Below are 26,977 nucleotides of genomic sequence, written 5' to 3'. Positions count from 1 at the left end.
AATGCTCTTTGGAAGAAATGAAGGTCTTGTTAACCAACTCACTGACTGGGAATCCAAACAATGTGCCCAGAGCAGATGGCTGGGGTTGGGAGTGGGGTGGATAGAATGGGGGGGCACAGGTTAGGGCCCCACAGATCCACAGGCTGGCTTCCCTGCCTCCCCCAACACAACTTCTCTGTAGAAGGTGGGAGAAGCAGCTTCTGCCAGGCACCGAGACTGGGCTTTGCGCCAGGGAGGGCACCCAGCAACTGGGACCTGGCGGAGCTTGGGACCCTGTGGCGAGAAGACCCAGGCTGGGGACCAAGGGGCTGTGGATTACAGGAGGTAGAACTAGGGGTGGGTGGCAGGCTGGCCCCAAGGCTGTATTGACTCAAATGGAGGCAGCAGTGAGGCTTGGCATGCGGCCTGAGGGCACAGATGGGCCTAGGTGCCCTGGTGGGCAGTACCTGGCCCACAAACCTGGCTGGGTGCCCTGTCCCACCCTCCAGGGCAGCAGGGATCCTCAGGGCCTCCCACTCCCAATATGGACACTCCCTGGAGGCTGTGGCAGCCAGGTGCCCTGTGCACGTGCTGGGTGGCTGGGATGGGGCCCTTTGCCCTACATCCGGAGCTGCGGCTCCCTCCTGAGCTTCGTCTGCCCTAAGGCTGGTGGCAGCGTCCCTTGACCCAGAAGCTCTTAGTTACAGGTGAAGGAGGCAGCCCAGGTGTCTTTGGGTGTAGTCCATGGGGTGGGGAGTTGGAACAGGAGAGCAGGGGGGCTGAGGCCAGTGCTGGGAGAAGGAGTCCCTGCCACCCCTGACAGCATTTGCCTGCACCTATGAACACTCACTGCCCAGCCCGGGCCAGCTCCTCAGCACCCAGCGGGCAACTCTCCAACGAGCCATGTTGGCAACTGCTGCTTTGAGGGGCCACTTCCTTGCCCTGGCGTGGAAGGGGGTGCATGTGGCATCAGGCAGGTCACGGCATGATGGGAGCCCCAGCTGGGAACAAGGAAAGGGAAAGGGCTCCTCGGGAGAGAAAGGGCTCAGGGTTTGGAGCCAGGACTCATGGGCTTCACACGGCCAGGCCCAGTGACTTTAGCTGTCCTGGACTTGGGTTCCCCATCAGCAAGAAGAGTTAGGAACAGCATCAACCTCATGGCCTAATGAAATGAGATAATGACTATGAAGAGGTCTTGGAACACACCAGCAGGTCCCTGTTGTGGCTTTCACTGCTGGAATCCCTCCGTGCTTGAATCCTTTGATCCTCACAAAGCTGCTCCATGTATGCGGCCGGAACTCTGTGATCGCGGGAGTGTCCATGGCCTCTCCCTCCTCCCTGGCTGGCAGGGAGGACTCTGGACTCAGGAGGCGGGAGCGGGAGGAAGGGGGTTGGAGAAGCCAGAGGGCTGGCTGGAAAGGCCAGAGAGCTCGTGCTAAAGGAAAACGTCGGACACAGAAGGATGATGGGGGAGGCTGGGGGTGGTGGAGGCCCGAATAGTGGGCTTGGGAAGGAGTTTGGAGCCAGAGTGGACAGACATCTGGGGGACGGCAGACATGGGTAAGAGAAGACGGGAAGAAAGGGTTTTCGCCAGGCAGTATGAGTGCATTTCTCTAGCAGTTTCTAGAGAGGCTTCTGGAAAGGTGTAAATCACTTTTCAGGCATTTTAGATGCTGGACTGGTGTTTCTTTAAATATGTCAAGATAGGCTCAAAGTAGTGTATGTATCATCCACACAAAAAGAACATCACAAAAACTCCCAAGGCAGGTTTGTTCTGGAACCTGCCTACCGAATGCTTCCTATTCCCCGAGGCTGGTAGCTGGCACAACATGATCTCCGTGCTGCAGGGCCTGCTCGTGGAACTGCCGGCCTCAGCGGGGGCTGCGCAACACTCACGCCCATTCAGCCGTTCCCAAGAGGCCCACGGCTCTTCAGACTTCCCCCAGAAGCCAGCGCTGCCCTGGGGGACACCTCCCTTCTGGCTGTGGGCCTGGAAAGTTCTCTGTGCCCAGCCTCAGGTATCCCATAAACTGGGATCATCTGCCCTGACATCACCAACTGCTGTGAGGATAACATAAGGCCACAGTGAGAAGGCACTTGCACAGTGTCAAATACTACGTAAATTCTATTATTGTCATCACTTCGAAGAAAATACGCTCTCAGTGCTGTGACTTGCCGTACACCCGGCACGGGCTGGTGAGTCTCCCGCAACCCTGTGGGGCGAGGATGGCTCCATAGCCACTCTACAGACGAGCGCATTCAGCTCAGGGGAGGGAAGCCACTTACCCAGAATGGGGATTCAGGTTCACGTCTGCCTGCCCTCAGAGCATCAGGCTGCGCCTCTCCAAAAGTGACAGAATTGGCCCGTGGCGGCATGTGTAGGGCAGACACCTGGGCCAGGGCCCGGACGGCAGAGAGCCGCTTGCTGGAGCAGTGGCCTGGGGCCCTCATCCCAGTCCTGTCTCCAGAACGCCCAGCCGTGTGGCTTTGGCCTGCCCTGCCTTTCTCAGGGTCTTGGAACTGACTCCACACACAGCGTCCCCAGGGGGCTGAGATGGAGCATCCCTTGGCCAGACAGGTTAATGACTCACCTGATGTGCCCTTGCTCCTCAGGAACGGGTCCCAATTGTCCCAGAGGCCAATGAAGAATGAGTAGGGGCCCCACTGGGAGACGGTGCCAGTGGGCCCACTTCAGTAGATGGACACAGCCAGGGACATCCCCACCAAGACAGGCTGGTGAAGAGGATGACCAGGAAGCAGTGACACAACTGGCTCCAGCTACTGGAGCTTGGAGGCTGAAAGGCAGGCTCAAGGCGTGGTGACACCAGGGCTGTGGCCTTCGTTGAGTGTCCCCACAGTCACACCTAGATTCTAAGTCGCTTGGGACCTTCCTATTCCTGGGGAGGTTCCAAAGGCCCAGAGAGTCTCTGGCCGGAGGCAGGTGATTCAGGTCACCTTTTCTGGGGCTACCACAGCCTGAGCACCTGACGAGCAGCATCACCTGCCAGGGCCTTACGTCCTGCTAGGGACCCTGGACGGTGTGCACCTTCAAGGCAGAGCGCCCTCTGCACTTTGCAGGGTCTGTAGGTGGGCTCGACTTACACAGGAGCTGTTCCCAGGCCCGCGCCTTGGCCTTGGCCCTGACCACAACTTGTAGTTAATTCCAGGTATCTCAGAACTTCCGTCTCTGTCAGCTCCCTGGTTACCTTGCTAGTCAGACTCCAGATACCACTGCGTCCCCCTTCTCCGCATCACCACACTGAGGTCCAGACGCCCCCCACCCCTCCTCTCCTAGTCTCCAGCACGTCATTCATTCATTTGTTCAGTCAACAAACATTTATTGAGAACCTAGTGTGTGCCAGGCACTGTTCCAGATGTCAGGGACTGTCTAAGATATACTATAAGGAAGAGGGCAGACAAAGTCTGTCAAAGTATAGATTTAAGAGCAAAGACTCAGGAGCCGGGCTGCCTAGGTTCAAATCCTTGCCCACTGCTTTCCAGCTGTGTGACCATGAGCAAGTGACTGAACATCTCTGAGCCCCAACTGCCTCAACTGTGAAATGAGACTAAGAATAGCGTATCCCCATGGGATTGGGGTGAGCTTTCAATGCCTTATGATGATGCTAGAAGAGCACTTGGCCCACAGTAAATATGCCATGTGTTTGCAATGATTAGTCTAGTGAGGGATGCAGAAATGAACTATAAACAAATAGAATGATTGGAGTTTGTGGCTGGTGTTTTGAAGGAAACAAACAGTGCGGTGTGGGGACATCAGCGGGCATGGAGGGCTCCTCTAGGCGGAGTGGTCAGGAGGTGTCTCTGATGAGGGGACTCCTTTAGGGTGTGATGCGTGGAAGATGGAAGAAGCGGTCTTGGCGAGGGCAGGGAAAACACTTTCTAGGCAGAGGGACCAGCAAGTGAGAGTCCCTGAGGCAGAAAATGGCTTGGCAGGTGTCAGGAAGGCCAGAAGGCCCAGGAGGCAGGAGCTCGGTGGGTGGCGAGGATGCTGGCATGACAGTTCAGAGAGGCCGGCAGGGCCAGGTCACTCAGGGCCTCTCGGGCCACACCAATGAGTTTCCCTTCTATTTCCAACGAAACGTGCAGCCACACGAGGTGTTTTTGTTTTTATAAATTGTATCGAAGCATATCACACACGTAGAAAGTGCACAAATCCTAAGTGTACAATGCCACGAATTTTCACAAAGTGAACACACCCAAGAGATGGGCACGGATCAAAACCACAACGTGAGCAGCACCCGGAGCCCCCCTTAGGCCCCTTCCAGTCACCACCCCACGGGAACCACAGCCCCAACTCGTAACAGCGCAGAGGAATTTTGCCTGTTTCTGCACCTCCTGTAAATGGAATCGTGGAGCATGTGTTCTCTGTGCCTGGTGCTCTGGTCAATGTTCCGTTTGTGAGATCCACTCACCTTTTGTCAGTGGCCGCACCTTTGCTTCTTCTCCGTGCTTCTCGTACCCCATTGTGTCACTACACCACAAGGCATTTACGAATCCCACTGCTGACGGGCATTTGTGGTTTCCAGTTTGGGACTGGGACTACTGTCAACACTCTAGTCCTGTCTTTCAGTGCGCATGTGTGTGCTTTTCTGATCATTGAAGAGATTAAACATGAAATTGATGAGATCTTGTTTCAACCTGGCTCCAATCCCTGCGTCAGCTTGGAGGCCTACACCAGAACTGGACCAGCCTCAACTTTGCCTTTTGTTGCTCCAAAAAAGCTCTTCTCAGAGTCTACCTACTATGCACCCATGGCCATCTAACTCCCCACTCCCTCCCAAACGACGGGAACCCCGTCATCCTCAGGCCTGGGTGTCCTCATGAGAAAAATGGACTCGATCATACCAAAGCTGCAGGTGGCTGTGAAGGTTAAGTCAGAGGGGAAAGGGCAGTGAAAGCCGGGGCCATTACCAGCTGCCACCTGCCCACCCACCCCCGCGTAATGAATGCCCTTTCTCCTTCCTCTTCCAGGTCCAGGCAATGAAATGAAGACAAAGGCGCCTCCTATGGGCGAGAGTAAGACACAGCCCTCCCTTTCCGGAGCTCCCCGGGGCCCAGCGGTCTAGACCAATGCTGCCCCCTCCACAAGGCCAGCCTCCACCGAGAGGGCAGTGCCCTCAGCTCCAAAGGCCCAGGGTGTACATGACCCGAGCATCACCGCCGCCTCCGCACACTCGCGCCCCATCTGGGATCCTGCTCCTCTTCCCCACCCAGCCCAGATCCCTGGCCAGGCCTCCCCAGGTGCCCAGCCAGCCCGCTCTCCTGGTTACTGTGTCCACAACACATGGCACCTTCCCCCGCCCACGCACGCCCCGGCCCCGCCTAATGCGTGCCGTGCCTGGTCGCCAGACTGCGCGGGCAGGGAGGGACCTGTCCCCTGTTCCCGGAAGATGGAAGATCGCCCACACCTGGCGCTGTGCCCAGCGCCTGGCGGGGGCGTCATAAATATCTCCTGAATGATTCATTCATTCCGTTGGGAGAGAAAGCATGACCCCTAAGTGGTTAAGAGTATGGACTCTGAAGTCACACAGATCTGGGTTCAGGTTCTGGCTCTGACCTTTGGCTCTGTGACCTTGGTCGCCTCTCTGAGCCTGTTGCCTCATGTAAAAAGTGGAGTGAGCACTACCTGATTAGGCCATCGTGAGGCTCAAGTGCGACGATGCTGTAAGGGACCAGCACGGATCTGGTGTACAGTAGCAGCTCAGTCACGGCGGGAGGGGTGCTCATCCTTTCAGAGAGGGGAAACTCCTGCGCCGCTTTTCCGTCTGTTTCTTTGGCTCCCGGGAGGTGCGCAATATCAGGTCCGTTTTACAGATAAAGAAACCGAGGCCTGCAAAGGGAACAGGATAACCCCTGGGGCGGGGGCTGAGGCTAGAGCCCAGTCCTACTGACTGCCCCTGGCGAGCACGTCCCCAGCCCACCCTCGTCCCGGGGCCTGGGAGTGAGGGGCTGGGCTTGGCCCCGGGACGCCCCTGGACCCCAGGGCGCGCTTGGGTTTCGGCGGCTTGCACCCTGGAAGCGCCGCGCTGCTCCCGCGAGCGGAGAAAGCGCCCGGGGTTGTCACTTTAAATTAAAGAGGGAGCGGGCGGGGGGGCGAGCGCTAGGGAGCGCGCGGCGGGCTCCTGGGAGCGTGCTCGGACTGCGGCGCAGCTCCCGTCCGCCGCCCCGGCCCCGCCGAGCCCCCGGCCCGCGCCGCGCTCCTCCGAGGCGGGCGCCCAGCGACACTGCAGGGGTGGCGTCGCCGCCGGCGGCCGGGGAGGCGCAGGTGCGTGCGCGCTGCGGGAGGCCGGCTGGGAGCTGGGAGCTGGGAGCCGGAGCCGGAGCCGGAGCCGGAGCGGCGGCCCCTCCGCGGAGCCGAGGTGAGTACGCACCCGGCCGCACTCTGCGCGGACGCACGCAGTCCCCCTCCCTGGGCCCCCGACCCCCGACTCCGCGCGCCTGCAGCCCCGCGCCGCGCTTGCACACGAGCGATCGCCGGGCGCCCTACCCGGCCCAGCCACTCCGCGCACTGCGCATCGCATCGCGCCCCGCACGCCCGCCCCGCGTGTGCACACACGCGCTCACCCCGCCATTTACACGCCCCCCCCGCGCCCGCGCTGCACGCACGCCCCTCACTGTCACACTCAGCGCCCTGACTGTCCCCACTGCCCCTGCCCCGGCTCCACAGCCCCTCCCAACTCAAATATCAGTCCCCTACACTCCGGTCACGTATCCTGGGGGTTCCTGAGGCAGGAGCGCTGGGTCTCCCCGGGAACTCTCCCAGTCCGGAGGTGCACGTCGCACCCCATTCCCAGGGGGTCCAGGCTGTGTGAAGAGCCAGAGAGGACCCTCAGCCTCCGGTGTCATTGGCCTGGGTGGGGGGCCTTCCAGGGGCCCCTTGGAACCTTTTGTGCTGCCGCTTCTTGGGGGAAAGGAAGCTTGCCCAGACTCCGGGCCTCAAGGCTGTAGATTTAGGCTGAAGCAGGCGGGGGGAAGTGGGGACAAACATGGGGACAGGGAAGCCTGGTGTGTGGGTGAGCCTGCCATCCTGGTGAGCCCTCCTCCAGGGGCTGTGGAGACACTGTGTGCCCCCCCCTCAGTCAGTGCGGCCACCCTCATTCCAAAGAGCCCGGGAAACCTGCACCCTGGGGGACAGGTTTGGAGAACAGCAGCAATAGTGCTTCCTATTAGAAATGGGGAAACTGAGGCTCTGAGAGGGCAGGAGACCCACCCAATTTAACACAGTCAGTCTGAAGAAGGGTCAGGAGAAGTGCCCCAGCCCCTGCTTCACCGTTCTGAGGTCTGTAACCTTCCTCAAGCGGTTCAGCAGAGTGGGTGCTCCTAGCCTGGGGTTCAGACCCAGACTCCACCTCTTGTCAGCTCTCGGGACTCTGGGCAAGTCATTTCCTGCTCCACAGCTTTCTCACCAGTACAAGGGGCAGGTTAGCAGCCCCCTCAGAGGGCTGCAAGGAGATAACACAGGGCAAGTCTTTGGTTCAGTGCCCGGCACATAGTAGGTACCCAATAAATGCCACCTCTCCCAGCCCCCAGCCAATTAGTACTGTGGTTTCTGTGGGCTGTTTGGGGACGGCAGCAGGATGTGGTTATCTCAGAAAGCGATGGGGGCAAGGAGGCACTTGAAAAGGTTTTGAAACCTAAAGATTCTAAAGAGGCTCCCGGCCTGGAGGGTTGGGCTCCCCTGTATCCGTCCGCCATCCGTCCCATTACCTGTTGGCTCAAGGTGGGGGTCAGGAAGCCAGCACCTTGCTGGACAGAGATGTGATTTGAGGACATAAAGCAAGGGGATGGGGTAGAGAGGGGAGCAGAGACACGGGCCCTACTCTCCTGCAGAGGCACAACATTGCTGGAAAGCCATTTCTCTGACAAGCCCAGGAGGGAGGCTCCACCAGGGTTGGATTCCAGCAAAGCCAGGTGGTGGCTCTTCCCCCACCCCCCTCATACCCCCACAACGGCCTGCCTGGTCAGCAGTCAGACTGGTGGCCAAGAGCCCAGGCCCAGATCCATTGCACCCTGGCACCTATCCCAGGGCTGCTACTCATGTGCTGAGTGACCTGGGGCCCCAGCTTCCCGCCTGTAAAATGGGGACCCATTAATGCATTCAGTCATCAGGTCTGCATTGTGTACCCACTACATACCAGGCACGGTGCTAAGCAGTGAACACGTATCATGTCTACGTGCACACAGCAATAGCGAGGTATTGCTGGGTAGGTGTGATTGAGCCGGAATTTAAAACTAGAGCTGTTCCAATGAGCAAGCTCCATGCAGTTCGGGGGTTGGGTGGGGAGGGGTGCTGAAGGAGGGGATGTGCAGCCTCAGGAGCTCAGATGAGGGTCTGGAGCAGCTCCGCCTCACCCCTGCTGTGCTGTGTGTCCGAGCTCTGGTCACAGGCTGCCCTGGCCTCCGATATGCCTTGTCAGCATCCTACTCCTAGCTGAAGCCACAGCCCTGTGCCTGGCAGACCTCCAGGCTGCCAGCAGGAGCCCACTGAGGTTGGCTGAGGTAAGATGGAGCCGGGGGTCTCAGACATAGTGAGTGAAGCCATTAAGAAAGGCACTTGCTGCAGAGCCAGACCTCGCTCAGTCTCAGCTCCCTGCTCACCGGCTGAGTGACCTTGGGCCAATTCACTGCCCTTCTCTGAGCCCTTTTATGGAGTGGGGATGCTAACAGCCCCATAGGATTCTGGGGAGTGATGAGGAAGATGGCATGAGGGGTGTCCCTGCTAATGGAAGAGGCCTGGACTGGGCAGCAGATGTGCCTACCAGGCCCAGCTCCAGTACTGCTGTCTGTGTGGCTTTGGGCAAGTCACTTAATCTCTCTGAACATCCCCAGCTCATCCGAAGTCCAGCTTCCCAGACTCATGAATGGGGAAGTGAATGGAGGGGTGGGAGGTCCGGGCCTGAACCCTAGAGCAAATGCCTGGGAAGGGCAGAGCCTGCTTAGCTCCAGCTCCTGTTATTGTCGGGAGGGTGTGCACCACAGGGGATGGAACCGTTGTCCCCAGATCTTCTAACTTTTAAAGGGAAGCTGGGAACCCTTTTTTTTGGATCGATTTTTAATGGAAAATTTCCCAATTTTTAAATTGGAACTCACTTAATTGGCAACTCACTTAAATTTAAGAGAAATAAAACCCATCTGTAGGCTGGCAGTGCTGCCCACATGATTCCACTGCGCGGACTAGGGGTTAGGGGACCTTTGTGGGCGATTGCTAGGCCACTGACCACAGCAGCTAATATTCGCCAAGCCTGGCCACACTTGCCTTCTCCTTTCACCCTCCTGGCACCCTCACAGGGTGGTCATGAGCCCTGATTTACAGAGGGGCAACTGAAGCTCAGCGATACTAAGAAATTTGCCCAAGGTCACTTGAGCTAGTGAGGCGGCAGCTCTGGGATTGAGAGCTGGGTGCAGGTGACTACAAATCCTGTGCTCAGGCTGACCCCTCCAGAAGCCTCAGTGTCCCCCTAAGTTCTCTCCTCCCTCCACTCGGGCAGACGTGCTCTGGCTTCTGACCCTTCATAGGGCGCCACGCTGGAACTTCTGTCTGGGGCATGCCCAGCAGTCGTTCACACCGTCACTGAAACCACAGTTCCCTGGGAAGGGGTGTTGCATTAAAGGTGGGGGAAGAGCAGGCAGTTAAGGAATCTGGGGTCTGAGCTGGCCCGGCCTTGGAGGGGACAAGGTCCCTCCGATAGCCAGAGGTTCGATGCAGCTTGTGGTTGTCCTGTACTGCATATGTCGTGCCTCGGGGGTACCTCACCATGTAAACCTTGCTAGCTTGCTGCTGGCATTGGCTGTCCCTTCCTGGCCTCATTTTCGCAAAGTCGGTTTGTGCCAGGTGAGCAGGAAAGAAAGCTGATGCCATTATCGGATTCCCGGCAAGGCAGAAGCAGGCTGGGATGTGTGTGTTCACATTAACATGTGTGTTTCAGTGTGTCCAGATCCCCTTTTGCCAGGAACTAGGGCTAGCCTGGACATGTACACAGTGACCGATTTGACCTGCAGATTCCTAGGAAACGTTTTTGAAACCATATGCCCACCTGCGGTAAGACGCAGTGGTTAGGAGTGTGGAGCCAGACAGCCTGGGTCGAACAGTTTATTAGCTGCGTGGCTGGGGCAAATTACACCTTGGGACTGTCATCTGCAAACCAGTGATAATAATAGCACCTACTACATGGGGCTGTTATGAGGATTAAATGAGGTCATATATATGCAAAGTGCTTGCAACTGTGCTTGGTGTGTAAGCGGTGCTCACAAGGCCGGCTGTCATTACCATTATCTCTGGCCCGGGGCCCAGGAATGAGCTTCACTGAAGTCAGGATGGGTGAAGGCCTTCCTGGTTTAGCACCACCCTCCCATCACCATGACAACCCACATCTCATCCCAGAGTGGGGGCAGCACCGGAGAGCTGGTAGCCAGGAGCTGTCTGTACACCTTCGTCTGCCCTGCTTCTCGAGGCTTCTGCCTTAGGACTTCTAACAGCCCCATATGTGCTAGAGAACCCTGACCGCACCAAGGCACCCCAACTTCTTGACTCCAAAGCCACAGACTGGGGAAAGCCCGGGATTCCTGAAAATGCCAAATGTCTCAGCTTCACCCTCCAACTTGTCCCCAGTCCCAAAGGGAACCTACAGAACACCCCGAGGGGTTGGGAACAGGTGGGCCACAGCCCAAGAGCCTTTATATGGCAACCGAATGGTGTTTACATTTTTTGTGAATTGGTAGCAACATATAAAAGTCAGGAAACTGCTCATTAAAAAAACACCAGGTATCTGGCTTTTCTTTCAAGAGCCAGAAGATCCAGGAACCTGGTCGGTGTTCCCACTGGAACAGAAAAGCAGCTTCCCCTGGGCCAGGCAAGCGCTGGGTTCTCACCCCAAGCCTTCTCGCCGCGCACCTCGTGGGTGTGTCGCCAGCCCTCTGCGGGCTGCGATGGGCTATCCCGGCCTGCTGCGCCCTCCTGTGCTGAGATCAGTGCAACTCATCTTTTCCAGAACTCCCCCACCTGCCCATGTAGAGCACATCTGTGAGCCGGATTTACTTCTTAGCAACAATAAGAAAACAAGGAGCAGTTGCCTGGGTCCAGGTAATGGCTCATATGAGTTCCCAGACCTTTCTAGAACAACTTAGTCAGGACTCAATGGTTCATAAACCTGGGGGTGGAGGGTGGGGTGGGGAAGCAACCGTGCCAGGCAGCGAAAGGACTGATGATAGAACACTGCGGAGAAGCAGCCCTTCCCACCGGTTTGAACGGGAGCGTGTGCAGCCAGGCTCATGAACGAGCCGAGGGCCTGCTCACCGACAGCCGCTGCCGGTCAGCCTGGCATTGTTCGGGTAGAAAGGAGGTAGGGTTGCCAGATTGGGCAAATACAACACAGAACACCTAGTAATATCTAAGTTTCAAATAAATAACGGATTATTCTTAGTATAAATATATCCCAGGCAACATTTGGGACATACTTATACTAAAAAGTTACCTGAAATTCAGATGTCACTGGGCATCCTGTTTTATCTGGCAACCCTGAAATGAGGTCTTAGAGTGTTTGAAAAGAGCTTTAAACACTATTTTTTAACATGTCATCTTAAAAAACACCTACCTTTGGTCAGGCTCCCCTTGCAGCTGAGCGCGAACTCCAGATGGCAGGTGCACGGGCGCCAAGGAGGCCAGGACGCAGGGTCAGGCTTGGTGACCCTCTGCAGCCATCTCCGCTGACTCTCTCTTCCCTTCCAGTTGCACCACTGCAGCGGGCATCATGGCCGTGGACGTGGCAGAATACCACCTGAGTGGTGAGTCCCCAAGGCAGACCCCTCCTCAGGTCACACCTGTGGGCTATCCCGTGGGCCCCCTGCACCAGGCCTGGGGTGGGAGGTGTCAGGGGGACATGAGTAATGGCCTGTTTTACTGTAAGGACAGTCAGCGACTCACCCAAGGTGGTACAGCCTTGGGGACGTCGAGCTTGGACCCTGCTGAGGTCTCCGCATCTTCCCACTCGGGAGGTTCCTTCCTGCTATAGTGATTCCGTCTGTTTCCTTTGAGGGGACTCCCAGGGGACCCTTGTCCTGCTGTTCCCTGAGGACGAGCCTGTCCCCAGAATCCACTCACTTGGGGCCCTTCATGGAACCTGTCAAGGAAAGGAAACCCAGGAAGGTCGTTGTTAGATTCATGGAGCATTAAACCCGGAGATCACTCAGTCCAGGGACGCAGCCCCCACCCTTCCACCCAGTGCCCCAGCAGGCACAGCTGGCCAGTCACAGTGCTGAGCCGGGAGATGCCCCCCAGACTCCCGCCAGCCGAGGGAGGGTGGTGTCAGAGCTGAAATATACTCGCCATCTTTTCTGCCTGTGTTCCCCTGCCCGTTTACAGATGGGAGAAGTGAGGCTCACCAAGGGAGAGGGACAGTGAGTGAGAAACAGGGTCAAGACATGAACTCAGGTTCCTGACTCCCAGGCCGGCTCCCTGTCACTGCAGCTCGTGTCCTGGCACAGCCCCCAGCCAGCCCAGGGCCGAGCTGAAGGATGCAGCAGAGACCATCTTTCCCAGCCCCCAGCTGGGGGTCCTCAGTTCCACGCATAGGCCCGGGTCTTAGCCGAGACCTAGCATGGCCCGGGCAAGTGAAAAGACCTCTCTGTGCCCCCCACTTACTCATCTGTAAAATAGGGACACTTCAGGGCTGTTCAAGGTGTCAGGAAGATTCAGCGGGCTGACGTCACATGCAGTGCCCAACATAGCGATTGCGAACACAACTTTCCCCGGTCGGGCCTCGCCTGCCTAAGTCCTCACGTCTGGCATGGAGGGGACCGCAGGGGTCCGGAGCCGGACTACCTGGCAGCAGATCTCCCCGCCACCCTCAGCGTCCCCATCCGTACTGTTGAGATAGTGATAGAACCCTCCTCACAGGGTGGGCTGAGAACCAGGGTGCCTGGACGTGTGCTGCTCAGGACGCAGCCGCAGGGGCTCTGTGAGGGAGCTGCTCTCCCTCCTCCTCCTCCTCCTCACTGCCCATGTCGCCAGCGCTGGCCCTCCACAAAATCAATTAATAAATGAGTATTGTCATTTCATGTCACCTTCCGGGGGCTTTGCGTTTTGTGCCCCAGCCCTGCCCCCCTTTTCTGCCAACCCCGGCACGGGCACCCGGATTCTCACGTGCAGGAGCCTGGCTCTGCTCTGCCACCTCGCACGCCTGTGGCCTGCTCAGACTTCAGGCCTCTGCCCCCGCCCTCCGGCCAGCCCCCCGCGACTGCTTGGCCGTGCTGACCCAGCCGGCGCGGCGTGCACAGCACTGTCATGTGCGTCCAGAGCAGTGCGCGTGTCATTCTCACGTGTGCCACTGAGTCCTCGATCTGCCCAGCCCTTGTTCCCCATGCTCCCAGGACGTCTGAGCCTGGTCAAGGCAGGCGTGGGACCCTCTGCAGATCTCTGTTGTGGTTTTATCGAGCCATGAATTACGTTGTAGCCACAGGACAAGTAACAGCACTTCCGTCCTCACTACCTTGCCCTTTCCCTGCCCCCGTCCACCCAGCCCTTGCTCCTGTGCTGCGTGATTTTTACATCAGAACTGTGCTGTTGGCTAGGCGCGGTGGCTCACGCCTGTAATCCTAGCACTCTGGGAGGCCGAGGCCAGTGGATCGCTCAAGGTCAGGAGTTCGAGACCAGCCTGAGCAAGAGCGAGACCCCGTCTCTACTAAAAATAGAATGAAATTATCCGGACAACTAAAAATACATATATAGAAAAAATTAGCTGGGCATGGTGGCGCATGCCTGTAGTCCCACCTACTCGGGAGGCTGAGGCAGAAGGATTGCTTGAACCCAGGAGTTTGAGGTTGCTGTGAGCTAGGCTGACGCCACGGCACTCTAGCCCCGGCAACAGAGTGAGACTCTGTCTCAAAAAAAAAAAAAAAAAGAACTGTGCTGTCATACCATGTTGGCACTGATTCTTTTTCTCTCAACATGCTGGAAATGCCTCTCCCCGTTGCCACAATGCCACCCTAATGACCTCAATTGTCATTCTCAAAGGCCAGTGACATTCCCTCCCCAGACAGTGCCACCAAACCCTGCCAGCCCTGTTGGTGGGACCTTCAGGCTGTTTCCAGATTTCTGCTGTTATAAATACAGCTTTGGTGACTCATACCAGACATAAAACTTGATAAAACTTGTTGGGATTTTCCCCTTAGAATAAATTCACCAGAGTGGGCCCACTGGGTGGGGGATGTTGTTGTCATTGTCTTCATTTTCCAGATCAGGAAACTGAAGCCCAGAGGGGCTGGGTGACCTGCCTGGGAGCCAAGGTACTTGCACCCGCGCTCTGCCATCTCTCACCTCCGTGGCCTTGAGCAGAGAGACAGACGTGCCCTTTAGCCTCCCTCAGCCTCACTTTTCCTCTTCTAGAAAGTGGAGTCAGGGCCTCCAAGGGTGCTCAGGGCTGCGTGGATGTCGGGGCTGAAGGCTGGGCCCGTTGCTCTCCTGAGTGAGTCAATGTCGTGGATTCTGGCAGAGACAGCTGGGCTCAGAGAGAGCAGGGCAGGCTGAGGCCTCCCCGCCAGGGCAGCTGCCACGCTGCAGGATCCCTCCCCACAGCCAGGCTCCGGGGCATGGTGGCCAGGAGCCCCTCCAGCCCCAAGCACCCCTCCTGCTCTGCCTGGGCATTTGGCTGACACTAGGCTGTGTACATCCTGCATTCTTCCTGCCCTAGACTCCCAGCCCCTGCTGCCTTGGCCCAGCACACTTCTTGCTCCTCATAGCTCAGCTTACATGCGCCTCCCCCAGGAAGCCTTCCTGAGCTATTCCCATCACGATTCCTAGCACCCTGTTTTGGCCACTTATTTGTCACCTGAGCTACTTAAGGCCAAGGACTAGGCCTGGAGCTGACTCCCCATGCCCACAAGGTGCTGGCACACAGTCAGTGCTCAGTGGATGTGCAATGATAAACCTCCTCCCCGAAGATGCCCTCCCTGCCTCTCTCCACCTTGCTGCGCTGGGTCAAGGCCGGGGGAGGCACCAGTTGCCCTGCTTGCACTGAAGTCCCCTGTCAGAGTTGGAACCCCAGTGCTACCCTTTCGTGGTTCCGTGACCTTGGACAAGTTCTTTAGCCTTTCTGTGGGTCGGTTTCCCCATTCGAATTGAGATCAATGTGTAAGAGCACTGAGAACGGTTTAGAGAATTTGCCAGCACTGTGACCTTCTGCAAAATGAACCTGGTCTGCTTTGGGAAGGTAGGGCCAGATTTCCAGGTAGAGTGAGGCGAGACGTTCAACATGTGTGGTCCTGCAGCGGGCCAGGCACTGCGCTAGGCGGGGACTCGCCCACCATGGCTGAGGGGTAGTTAATTACCATGTTTGGGGACAGTGAGACTCAGATAGGGGAAGTTATTTACTCATGAGCAGAGAAAAAGCATTTGAGTGTCTGGATTTGTCTCCAATCCCTGACAGCCTGCAGCCGCCTGGCACTTCCGGCTGAGTGGTTTGTTTATTTGTTTGTTTGTTTGTTTTGGTAAGAGAGTCACTGAGATAATAAGACTCACATACCAAACAATTCACCCACGTAAAGCGTACAATTTCGTGGTTTTTAATATATTGTACAACCGGCAGCTCAGTCAATTCTTAGAATATTTTCATCACCCCGAAAAGAAACCCTGTCCCCTTCAACTTCCCCAGCCTTTGCCAATCACTAATTCTACTACATAAATTTGTATAGATTCTGTCTGTATAGATTTGCTTATTCTAGACATTTCATATACAGATTGAGCATCTCATATCCAAAAATCTGAAATCTGAAACACTCCAAGATCTGAAACTTTTTGAGCACTGATGTGATGCTCAAAGGAAGTGCTCATTGGAGCATTTTGGATTTGGGATTTTTGGAGTAGGGATGCTCAGCCAGTAAGTGTAATGCAAATATTCCTAAGAGAGAAAAAATCCCAAATCCGAAACACTTCTGGTCCCAAGCAGACCCAGGACGGGCGGGTCTGTATCTTCTTCAGCATGGGATCCCCGGCACTTAGCGCCGAGCCTGGCACATAGTAGGCATTCAGTAAATACTCGTCCAGTGAATAAGTAAGTCATTGCTGAACAACCCGGTCCCTGGGTGGGGTCTGTAACCGCTGGCGGGGGGCTCCAGCACCCACTAATGAGAGGCTGCCCTTGCCTTGCAGTCATCAAGAGCCCCCCTGGCTGGGAGGTAGGTGTCTACGCTGCAGGGGCCCTGGCGCTGCTGGGCATTGCGGCTGTGAGCCTGTGGAAGCTCTGGACGTCGGGGAGCTTCCCCAGCCCCTCCCCGTTCCCGAATTACGACTACAGATACCTGCAGCAGAAGTACGGCGAGACCTACGCAGAGGTCAGGCAGAAGGTGAGGCTCTGCTCCCGCAGGTGCACACAGAGGTGTACCCCATGCCCCTCCCCCGTCCACGCTCAGGACCAGCCTCCAGTCCCTCCCCCTCCTAGGTGATGTCCTCTGGATGGCAACCAGACCTTCTTGTCCTCCTTCATATCTTCGACTCCTAGACCAGTGCTAGGGAGTCAGTAAATACTTGTTGAATGAATAAATGCTTCCAATTTTTAAAACCCTCTTGTGGAAATTACAGAAAAGTATAAATAAGGCAGGGTATGGTTGCTCACACCTGTAATCCTAGCACTTTGGGAGGCCTAGGCGGGAGGATCACTTGAGTTTGAGACCAGCCTAAGCAACATAGTGAGACCTCGTCTCTACAAAAAAAAAAGAAAAATTAACCGGACATGGTGGCGTACACCTGTAGTCCAGATGGCTGAGGTAGGAAAATCGATTGAGCCCAGGAATTTGAAGTTGCAATGAGCTCTGATGATGCCACTGCACTCTAGCCCAGGTGACAGAGTGAGACCCTGTCTCAAAAAAAAGAAAGAAAACCTATATATATATATAAGAAGAAAAACATTTCCCCAAAGGCCACCCCCCACAGAGGCAAACAACTGTTAACTGTTTTTTAACTATTAACATTTTGATATACTTCTTTCCAATGGTTTGAATCTACCTCCCCCGGTCTTTTTCCATGCATAGTTGTCGTAGCTACATAGACTTTTATACCCTGCTCTTTTCATCTCATTTAAAGCTGAAGCGTTTTCCCATATTGTGGAATGCCCGTCATAAACATCACTTTAACAGCTGCAGGAAATTCCTTTTTGTGCATGTGCCATGATTTACTAAGTGCCATTATAAATAATGCAGTAGATGTTTTGTGTATAAAACTCGGTCTTCATTTGGGAGAGTGTACTTGGGAAGGATGCCCGGATGTGGAGTGACTGTATCGGGGATACCAACAGTTTTAGGGCTCTCACTATACATTGCTAAATGTTTCCACACTTAGCAGAGAATTTTTCAAATGTCACATAGAGTTCCAGAGAGCACAGCCAGAATCTGTTACCAGATTGGAGTCCCTCGTGCTCACTCATTTGGGTTGTTCAGAGGGACTATCTCAAACTCTGTTGTGGGGAGTGTAGTGTAAATTGGAACAGCTTTCCAAAGAGCATCTTGACAACACATATCAAAAGGCTTCAAAAGGACTGTGTCCTCTGAGCCAGGGTTTTTTTTTTGTTTTGTTTTGTTTTTGAGACAGTCTTGCTCTGTTGCCCTGGGCCAGAGTGCAGTGGCGTCATCGTAGTTCACAGCAACCTCAAACTCCTGGGCTCAAGCGATCCTCCTGCCTCAGCCTCCCAAGTAGCTGGGACTACAGATACACACCGTCCAGTTGCCAAGCCAAGATTTTAAGAAGCTATTAAATGCTGCATTTTTTGTATTTCTGAAAAATTACAAACAACATAAATGTCCAAAAAGCGGGGAATAGTAAAATAGATTATGGTTATCCACTCAATAGAAAATTGGGGAGCCATTAAAAAGTGTAGTAATGGCAAGGCTCAGTGGCTCTTGCCTGTAATCCCAGTACTTTGAGAGGCCAAGGCAGGAGGATCACTTGAGGCCAGGAGTTTAAGAGCAGCCTGGACAACATAGCAAGACCCTGTCTCTCTAAAAATATATATATATTAGCTGGGTGTGGTGGTACACACCTGTAGTCCCAGCTACTTGGGAGGCTGAGACAGGAAGATCACTTGAGCACAGGAATTTGAGGTTATGGAGAGCTATGACTGGGCCACTGCATTCCAGCCTGGGCAACAAAGCAAGACCCTGTCTCTTAAAAAAAAAATACCATCTTCATTATGGTAATGAAGGCTATGTGGAGATAAAAATTATGGTAATGAAGCCAAGGAAGATGCTTATGGTATAAAGGCTTTTCCTTTTTTTGTGATAGAGTCTCACTCTGTCACCCTGGGTAGTGTGCATCATCATAGCTCGCTGCAACCTCAAACTCCCGGGCTCAAGTGATCCTCCTGCCTCAGCCTCCTGAGTAGTTGGGACTACAGGTGTGCACCACCAGACCTGGCTAATTTTTCTATTTTTTGCAGAGATGGGGTCCGCTCTTGCTCAGGCTGGTCTCAAACTCCTGAGTTCAAGCGACCCTCCTGCCTCAGCTTCCCAGAGTGCTGGGATCACAGACGTGACCACCGCACCCAGCCGGTATAAAGGCTTTTGCTTTCTCAAATCACAAGGTTAATTTAGGGAAAAGGAAAGTTCGAGTATTTGGGCCAGTATTACCAAATAGAAAGCCTTCTGTGTTGTAGACGTCCCTCAAGGCTGCGTGATCATCTGCCGAGTGGCCACATCCCAGCATTCCTACCCCGTTCCCCTCTCTTCTGCAGGACACTTAGGTCGCTAACTACTTTTCTTTCCGTCACTGTGAGTGACGTCTTTATGTATGGAATTCTGTCCCTACAAATAAACATTTTGAGAACAAGCTTTCTTTCCTTCTGGGTAAGCAGAGGAAAATAAGTGACATGAAATAACATTAAACAAGGATCTCCCTAACTAAGAATGCGCCGAAAGGGGGACTTGAATGAGCGGGGCTTCCTGCTCCTCTCTGCTGTCTCCTAACGACCTTGCCTATGGCCCTTGTGATGCTCCTGTGTCGCTTTCTCTCACCCCCAGAGAGTGCCCGCCTGGAACACCCAGCAGGCCAGCGCGCGGGGACCGCCCAGCCGCAAAGGCAGCCTCAGCATCGAAGATGCCTTTGAGAGCATCAGCGAGCTGGGGCCCCTGGAGCTGATGGGCCGGGAGGTGGACCTGGCCCCCTACGGGACCCTCCGCAAGTCCCAGTCGGCCGACTCCCTGAACTCCGTCTCCTCCGTGAGCAACAACTTTGGGCAGGACTTCACGCTGGGCCAGGTGGAAGTGAACATGGACTACGAGGCCACTTCCCACACCCTGCACGTGGCCGTGCTGCAGGGCAAGGACCTCCTGGAGCGGGAGGAAGCCAGCTTCGAGTCCTGCTTCATGCGCGTCAGCCTGCTGCCCGACGAGCAGATCGTGGGCATTTCCCGGGTAGGTGGCGCTGGTGGGGCAGAGGGGTGGCCGGCTGCCAGCCTCCTCCCCAGGCGGCAGGTCTGCGGGACCACGCAGGACCCACGGAGGGTGCTAGAGAGCAGGCGGGGACGCTGATGCCAGAGCTGAAGGTTCCGGACTGTAGAGGGAACAGAGCCAGGAGTTTGGGGCTTCCCCACAGGGCTCTCCTACCACAGGGATGATACAGTGTGTGGCACGTGTCCGTTTCGGCGTCCGTCCCTGTGTCCACATGGGGTCCTGGCAGAAAGGGACGGCACGGGACTATTTAGAGTGGTGTGGGTGGGGTGTGGGGCGACCTCAGGGAGGCTGGTCCCCGGGTCTAGTACAGGAGGGGCTGAGGGGACGAGGGGAAGAGGAGGTTACCAGGCCCAGAAGGAGAGAGGCCCTGGAGAGGGCCACCTTGACAGGGGCTGTGCCTTTGGTCAAGGCCATGGTCAGCCCGCAGCAATACTGCCGAGAAGGACCTCAGGGGATAATCACTCGGACCTCCGATTTCCCTCCGCTGACGCCCCCGGCTGACCCCACCGGAACCAGAGGCCAACGGGCCTGTTGATGCAGCCGGTGGGGGTCAGCTCCTGGTGGAGAGCAGAGTGGGGAAGGGTGGAGAGTGAGCTAGGGAGGACCCCGCGCCCCGGGCCACCCTGAACGTCCCTCCGCCTTGCTGAGAGGGAGCCAAGCTGAGCTGAGACGCACCTACTGCCCAGCAGCAGGCAGCTCTGGGCTGGATGGCCACTGAGGCCAGGAGCTTCTGAGATACGTGAGCTCAGCACACGGTAGCTCTGACCGGGGCGGTGGAGCCTGAGGACCCGCAGGACCAAGTGCCCTCTGACTCCTGGAGATCCACCTGTGTCTGCTCACGTACCATGCTGAAAATTGGCTGGCTGGCCCTCAGTGCTGGACACAGTGCTCCCTCCCCCACGCCACCCTGCCCCATCACTCTAGGAAAGTCCAGAACTGACCGCCAGCCCCAGGTATGTGGGCACCAAGAGTGGGTGGCCCAGCTTCTGAGAGGCAGTACAGTGGGTGGTTAGGAGCAGGACCCGGGAATCTGACTCCCTGGGTTCAAATCCCAGTTGCACCACTTCCTAGCAGTGTGACCTTGGGTAAGTCACTTTAGTGCCCTGTGACTCAGTTTCCCCATCTGTCGAATGAGCATCATAATTATTGAGGAAGAGATGGGTTAATACACATCAAGTCCTTAGGAAGTGCTCAGTTGGTTGGCTCTGAGGACCACGGAGGGCCCCTCTCGAGCCCGATCCATGTTCCCCGTGGCCTGGGCTGCCCAGAGGACTCTGGGTGGTTCAGGAACATCCCTTGAGGAGGGACGTTGGCAGACAGCAGCCACACAGCCTGACGTATGCTGAGAACCTGGCTCACAGAGCCCCACACACCCATGATTCTCTCAGTAGCCCCCTAAGGCCAACAGGACAGACTGTCAGGGCGTCTTACAGATGAGGAAACTGAGGCTCAGGAATGCACTTTGCCCCGACAAGTAAGAGGAGACCCAGACGTGAACCCAGGGATCCCATCCTCCTCTGCCGCTGCCCATAAAGCACAGCACCCAGAGAATGGGTGGCTGGGAGCCCGAGCCCCTACGGGCAGGGGACAGCCGCGCGGCTAGTTTGACGGGAGGCAGGAGAGGTGGCGCCAGACGGGCATAAGGACCCCGAATGCCAAGGTCGGGAGTTGGGAGGTGGCTTTATCCCTTGGGGGCAAGGAGCCCTCGAAGAGCAAGGGACTGTGTGGGGAGCGTGGCTCCCAGCGAGCACTGCAAGACGAGCCTTCCCAGAGCCCAGGCAGTGACAGAAGAGTGTGCTGCATGGAGGCGGAGGCGCTGGGGGATTTGTTCGGGGAAGGCGGGCCTCTTAGCTTCCCGACCTGGCTAATCCCACCAAGTGGGTGCTGCCCCCAGGCTGGGCAGCCCCCCAGCTTCAGGCAAGGTGCCCGGGATGAGAGCTCCTTTCTTTAAATATCGCCAGGCAGTGACTCAGGCAGCCCCCCACGAAAGGAGAGCAGTGCCCGCGAGCGCACCTTCCCGGGGGGCCTGCCCACGACTTCCTGGGAGGAGGCCAGTGGCACCCACCAGGCAGGACTCGGCTTGGAAGCGGAGTCTGCCCAGCCTTGCCCAGCCCCTCCCTCCTTCCGCCGTCCCTCCTACAGATTCACACGGTCCTGGGCCAGGCTCTGCAGGGCCTGGGACGTCAGTGGCTTTTGACTTCACAGACAACTATGCCACCCCCCACTGCAGGCCTGGCCCAGGGCTGGACTCAAGCCCAGCTCAGCCACAACGCCAGGAGGGTTCCTCGGCACCACAGGCACTCAGGGCGGAGATTAGTTGGGATCAGATTGTGGCAGCTTTGAATGCCAGGCCACTAGATCAGCCACCGCTGAGGAGAAGACAGCGGACTTTTAAACCTTTAAGGCTAAACCACCAAAGGGAAGATTGGCCTTGAGGTTGTCGGGACAATAGAGCTGGGACTCCAGCCCGGGTCTCCGGAGTCCCCGCCCACGCTTTCTCCCTGCTGTGGCCTCTCAGGCCCCTGGCTGCCACCTCCCCAGCTTTGGCACTCCCTCCATGGCCCTTTCTCTCTGCAGATCCAGAGGAATGCCTACTCCATCTTCTTTGATGAGAAGTTCTCCATCCCCCTGGATCCCACAGCCCTGGAGGAGAAGAGCCTGCGGTTTTCTGTGTTCGGCATTGACGAGGACGAGCGGAATGTCAGCACGGGGGTGGTGGAGCTGAAGCTTTCTGTGCTCGACCTCCCACTACAGCCCTTCAGCGGCTGGCTCTACTTACAGGACCAGAACAAGGTAAGTCTGACCTGCCTCAGCCCGTCCATCTACCCCTGAAGAAAGCGAACGCACGCAGGCACACTTCTGAGGAGGGACTGCATTGTCCTTGCAACAGCCTGAACCCTGATCATTAGGAGAGCGGAGAAGGAGACCTGAGCCACATTTGAGAAAACTCTGCTTACTGCAGGCAAATGACAAAATCATCTTGACCACTGTTTACAGCTCGTCTACTGCTCTTACCACCAAACTTTCAGAGGTTCTAATTCTGCAGAGCTTCTGTCAGGCAAACACTCCTCTAGCCCTAAAGGAGATTATTTCAGACAGAGGCCAAGCTGAAGTTTACCCTTATAAATATAGGCGTGCTCAGGGAATGTTGTTGTTTAAGCAAAGGATTTAATGCCGTTCCGCTTGGATCTGTATGTGCTACTACCACATAGTGCTTCCTTGGCCTGGAATGAGGGAACAGAACTGCACTCGACTGCTACATTTGACAGGCACCCTCGGGCCCTCCTCCCAGGCACAGCTCACGCAGAAGGGAGGGTGGCGCGTGCTCCGCGCAGTGTGGGGAGGGGGAAATTATCCCTTTCTCAGTCCTGCCAGTCCGGTGCCCTGGTGTAAGGGGCCCCAAGAACAGCCACTCCCCTGTGGGGGAAGGGAGCTTCTGCCTTTCCCTGGCAATCGAGGCCTTTCCCTAGACCGCTCAAGTCCTGGGGGGGAGCCTTCTGAGCCGCCCCCTGTCCACCAGGCCGCCGACGCCGTGGGGGAGATCCTGCTCTCCCTCAGCTACCTCCCTACGGCCGAGCGCCTCACCGTGGTCGTGGTGAAGGCCAAGAATCTCATCTGGACCAATGACAAGACCACGGCAGGTAAGGCCCTGCGGGCTGCCTGGCCGCGCCATGTGGCTCCGTGGAAGCTGGGACCCAGCTGCTGTGCTGTGGGCCCCGGAGGCTTCAGCAGGTGCGGGACACAGTGCCAGGGTCCCCCATGGCTTCGGCCGAGCTCAGGACCCGTGCACAGTGGGAAGATTAATCCAGCTGGGGAAACCCTGGAGGATAGCAGGGCCCCCTGTGAGGGCAGGGTGACTGGGCCCAGGGTGACGGTGGCCCAGGGTGATCTGAGAGGGCAGGGTGACTGGGCCCAGGGTGACGGTGGCCCAGGGTGATGGGAGGGTCAGGGTGACCGGGGCCCAGGGTGACAGGGGGCCAGGGTGATGGGGCTCTGAGAGCAGGAGGCAGTACTCAGGGCTGGGGGCACTGGGCAGGGAACCAAGGGGGGCCCCTGCTTCCCAGAGCCGGAAGTCATGACGGAGGCTCCATTCCCATTCACGGGGCAACATCCCAGGGGACCGGGGCTGCCGGGTCGGGATGGGTGCCAGGCAGGACCTGATGCCCTGGTCTGCAGGACCCTCTGGACCTTCTCAAAGCAGTGACCGTGGAGGCAGCTGTACTTTGGGTAACCACAGGCAGGGCCTGGGGGAGCCCGACTTACGGGGAGTTGCAAGCCCGGGGGACCCTGGCTCCAGGCAGGCGCAGCAAGGACACCCTCTGGGCCATAGATGACGGCCGGAGGGCAACTTGTTTTTCAGAGCTGCACACAGTTGAGTCAGGCTCTGCTGAGCGGGCGCCGGGTGACTCACAGCTGACGTCTGCACTCGGACCATTTATAGAATGAAAACTGGCGGGTCCGCTGAGCCCCCAGAGCACCACGTGAGGGGGGGTGTGGGCGTGAGGCAGGCTGCTGAGTCCAAAGTCCAGCCCTCTCCTGACTTGCCATGTGAGCCTCAGTCTTCTCATCTGTGAAGTGGGAGAAAGGGTGAAGGGCCGGCGGCAGCACTACAGGAGATAAGGGCACTAGCCGAGGTGTGGGGAGTCTGCAGCCCCTGGGCCGAGCAGGACAGGCAGGCTGGGCCAAGCAAGTGTGGCCTGGCCCTCACCCCCCACCTGCCTGCAGACCCCTTCGTCAAGGTGTACCTGCTGCAGGATGGGAGGAAGATGAGCAAGAAAAAGACAGCCGTGAAGAGGGATGACCCCAACCCGGTGTTCAACGAAGCCATGATCTTCTCGGTTCCAGCCATCGTGCTCCAGGTGAGGGGCGGGGCAGGGAGGAGGCCAGGTCACCCTGGGACTCTGGGGCCACGCCACCTCTCCAGCTTCACTTCTCGGGGCTCCTGCAGGTGGTAATGGTTTGCCTGAAGCCATCACCTTTCTAGCATTTATTGAGCACCCACTGGGTACCAGCCCTATGGGGGGTGCTGGGGCACAGGCACTGCTTTCTTGGTGCACACAAGGGACAGGCAGTTAAGTCCCCAGACAGTTCTAATCCACTAAGAGCATCTCAGACTTCAGCAGGGGGTGGGGGAGGCCTGCAGGAGGGGCTGGCTTGGCTGAGGTCTGGGGGAGACAGTCCCCAGTGGAGGGAACTGCAGAGGCCTGGAGATGGGCCAGGGGTAACCCAAGGCCCAGAGTTCTGGCTCTAAATCTCCCAAGGCTCTGAGACCCTGCCCCACAGAGACCCTGCTGGGCACCCACCCCCATGGCTGGGCACCCCCATGGCTTACAGAAGGCAATGAGCCCCAGGGAGACCCCCTCCCCGCAGGGACATCAAAGACCACAGGCAGGGGCACTGCAGCGGATATGGCTTGGGCTCCGCTTACATGCCTCAGAGGATGGGGATCTCACTACCTCCCTTCACTATCTCCTTCCACCCTTGGGCACTCCTGACAGTGAAAAAGTCCTTTGTGTCTTGAGCCAAAACCTGTGCCTGTAGCCCGGGCTGTAGAGAACCTCCCTGGTAGGAGGGAGGCTGTAGAGAACCTTCCCTCCCTGGGGCACCCCATCTGGACCTGAAAGCCCAGAACTCTGCCTCACTCTGGCTGTTCCTACCCCAGGCAAACATCCCAGCATCTCTGGCGGGTCCTGGGTATCATAGCCTTGTCCCGCCACCCCTGTGGGACAGGCTTTCCACCCGTCCCTTGCCTCCCCAGGTGGTCATAGTGCCACCACTCCACAGCCTCTATAAGCAAGACCATGGAGTGGGGACAGGGAGGACAGAAGTCGGGCTGGGTTCTAGTTCCACTTTTACTGCTTTGATCTCAAGCAAGTTCTTTTGCTTCCTCGGCTGTGAGTGCAACATAATGATGATATTAGTAATAACAACAGACCTCTGAAATGCTCTGTGCGCGGGCGCCATGCTATGCAGTTTAAGTCATTTTGTTCCCGGAACAGCCCTATGAGGTAGGAACCATTTTATCGTCACCATTTTACAGATGGAGAAACTGAGGTAGCAAAAGCCCAAGTCATTGCCTAAGGCCATGCAGCAAGGAAGTGGGGAGGCCAGCACTGGAACCCTGGCAGTGTGGTGCTGCCACTGTGTAGGGACACAGCAAGAGAAGGCTGTGGGGATCCAGGCGAGACCCTCGCCTGCCAGTTATTTCCTGGGTGACCTTGGGAAAGTCCCCTCACCTCCCAGATGAGAGGTGAGGAATCAGGGAGTTGCGCCTGGCACCCCGCTGGGGCCTGGACATTAACGGCTTGGGACCCAGGAGCCAAGGGGGACCTCTGGCTGCTCCTGGTCCCCAACACCCATGTTGCCTCCTCCCCAGGACCTATCTCTCCGCGTGACAGTGGCTGAGAGCAGCAGCGATGGTCGTGGGGACAACGTGGGCCATGTCATCATTGGGCCATCGGCCAGCGGCATGGGCACCACACACTGGAACCAGATGCTGGCCACACTGCGCAGGCCCGTGTCCATGTGGCATGCTGTCCGGCGAAACTAGCAGCCATGGTGGGCCAGGTGGGCGGCGGAGCCGCTGGAGCCTGGCACAAACTTAGCTCTGGCCGATGCCCTCTCCATAGCCCCGCTGGAGCCATGAACGCTGGGGTCCCCCAGCGGAGTCCTCATGAGCCATCTCTGTCCCTTTGTCCAGATTGGAGCGGGCGTGGCTCTATGTCCAGGGACCCAGGGTTGTCTCCCACTGAGGACCAGCTGTGGCTGGGCCAGGACGCAGGGAGTGCAGTTGGGCACTGGCCAGGTGGGCTCCATCTCGAGGTCCCCCTACCCTGCTCCCCCAGGAGGCGGGAGGCGAGCTGCCAAGCCAGGCCACACGCTGGAGCCCAGCGAGTCTTGGGTACAGGCACTGGGCTAGGCACCTAGGCCTGGCAGCCGTAACGCAAACCAAACCCCGCCCCCAGGACATCAGGAAAACAAGACCCCTTGGCCTGGGGCTCTGCTCTGTGCTGACTGCTGGCCCAGCCACACCGCTTCGGAGGGCTCTGAGCGAGGAGGCGGCAGGGACGGAGCTGAGCATGTCCCAGGCAGGCGCCCCCCGGGAAAGGATATGAACTTTCCATCACAAACGCAGTCCTCAGACCGTCCTTGGCCCGCTGCGGTGGGTCAGGAAGGGACCTCTCTGGGCAGGAGCCTGCAGGCCGCAGGAAACACGGCTCCGGAGCTATTCGCTGTGAACCTCACTGCGCAGACCTCGGCCGCGCGAGAACCGGACCCAGGTCCTCGTGCACCGTCGCGTGCAGCCCAGGCGCTGGCTCCACCGGCGGGCCAGGGCGCTGGCGGGTGGTGGGGCGGATGGAACGCCGGCGGCAGAGGTCTTGGTGGGCCGCGGGCGCCTGGAAAGATGTGGTGGACAAGGAGGCCCCTCAGTGGGGCCTTGGAGCCCTGGCAGCGAGGAGGACTGCCCAGGTGGCTGAGGCAGGATGGGAAGTCGGGGGAGATCAGGGAGGTCGGGTGGCTTGAGGGACAGCCCGGGAAGATTGAATGC

At 57.3% G+C, this 26,977-nt stretch overlaps 1 protein-coding gene across 1 annotated transcript; it reads left to right on the top strand.

The window, feature by feature from the left end:
* Positions 1 to 11,734: 11,734 nt before the first annotated feature.
* Positions 11,735 to 26,243, top strand: SYT12 (synaptotagmin XII). The gene is made up of 7 exons (XM_012665344.1): positions 11,735 to 11,778; positions 16,139 to 16,332; positions 18,997 to 19,389; positions 22,006 to 22,221; positions 22,949 to 23,069; positions 24,154 to 24,287; positions 25,805 to 26,243. Exons 1-7 carry the CDS (start codon positions 11,745 to 11,747, stop codon positions 25,976 to 25,978), a joined length of 1,266 nt encoding a protein of 421 aa, XP_012520798.1. The 5' UTR covers positions 11,735 to 11,744; the 3' UTR covers positions 25,979 to 26,243.
* Positions 26,244 to 26,977: the final 734 nt, after the last annotated feature.

Source organism: Propithecus coquereli, unplaced genomic scaffold (genome assembly GCF_000956105.1).
Source record: "Propithecus coquereli isolate 6110/MARCELLA unplaced genomic scaffold, Pcoq_1.0 Scaffold120, whole genome shotgun sequence".
In the NCBI taxonomy this organism is placed as follows: Eukaryota; Metazoa; Chordata; class Mammalia; order Primates; family Indriidae; genus Propithecus; species Propithecus coquereli.
The sequence above is the reverse complement of the archived record's forward strand: the minus strand, read 5'-3'. Positions and strand labels throughout refer to the sequence as shown.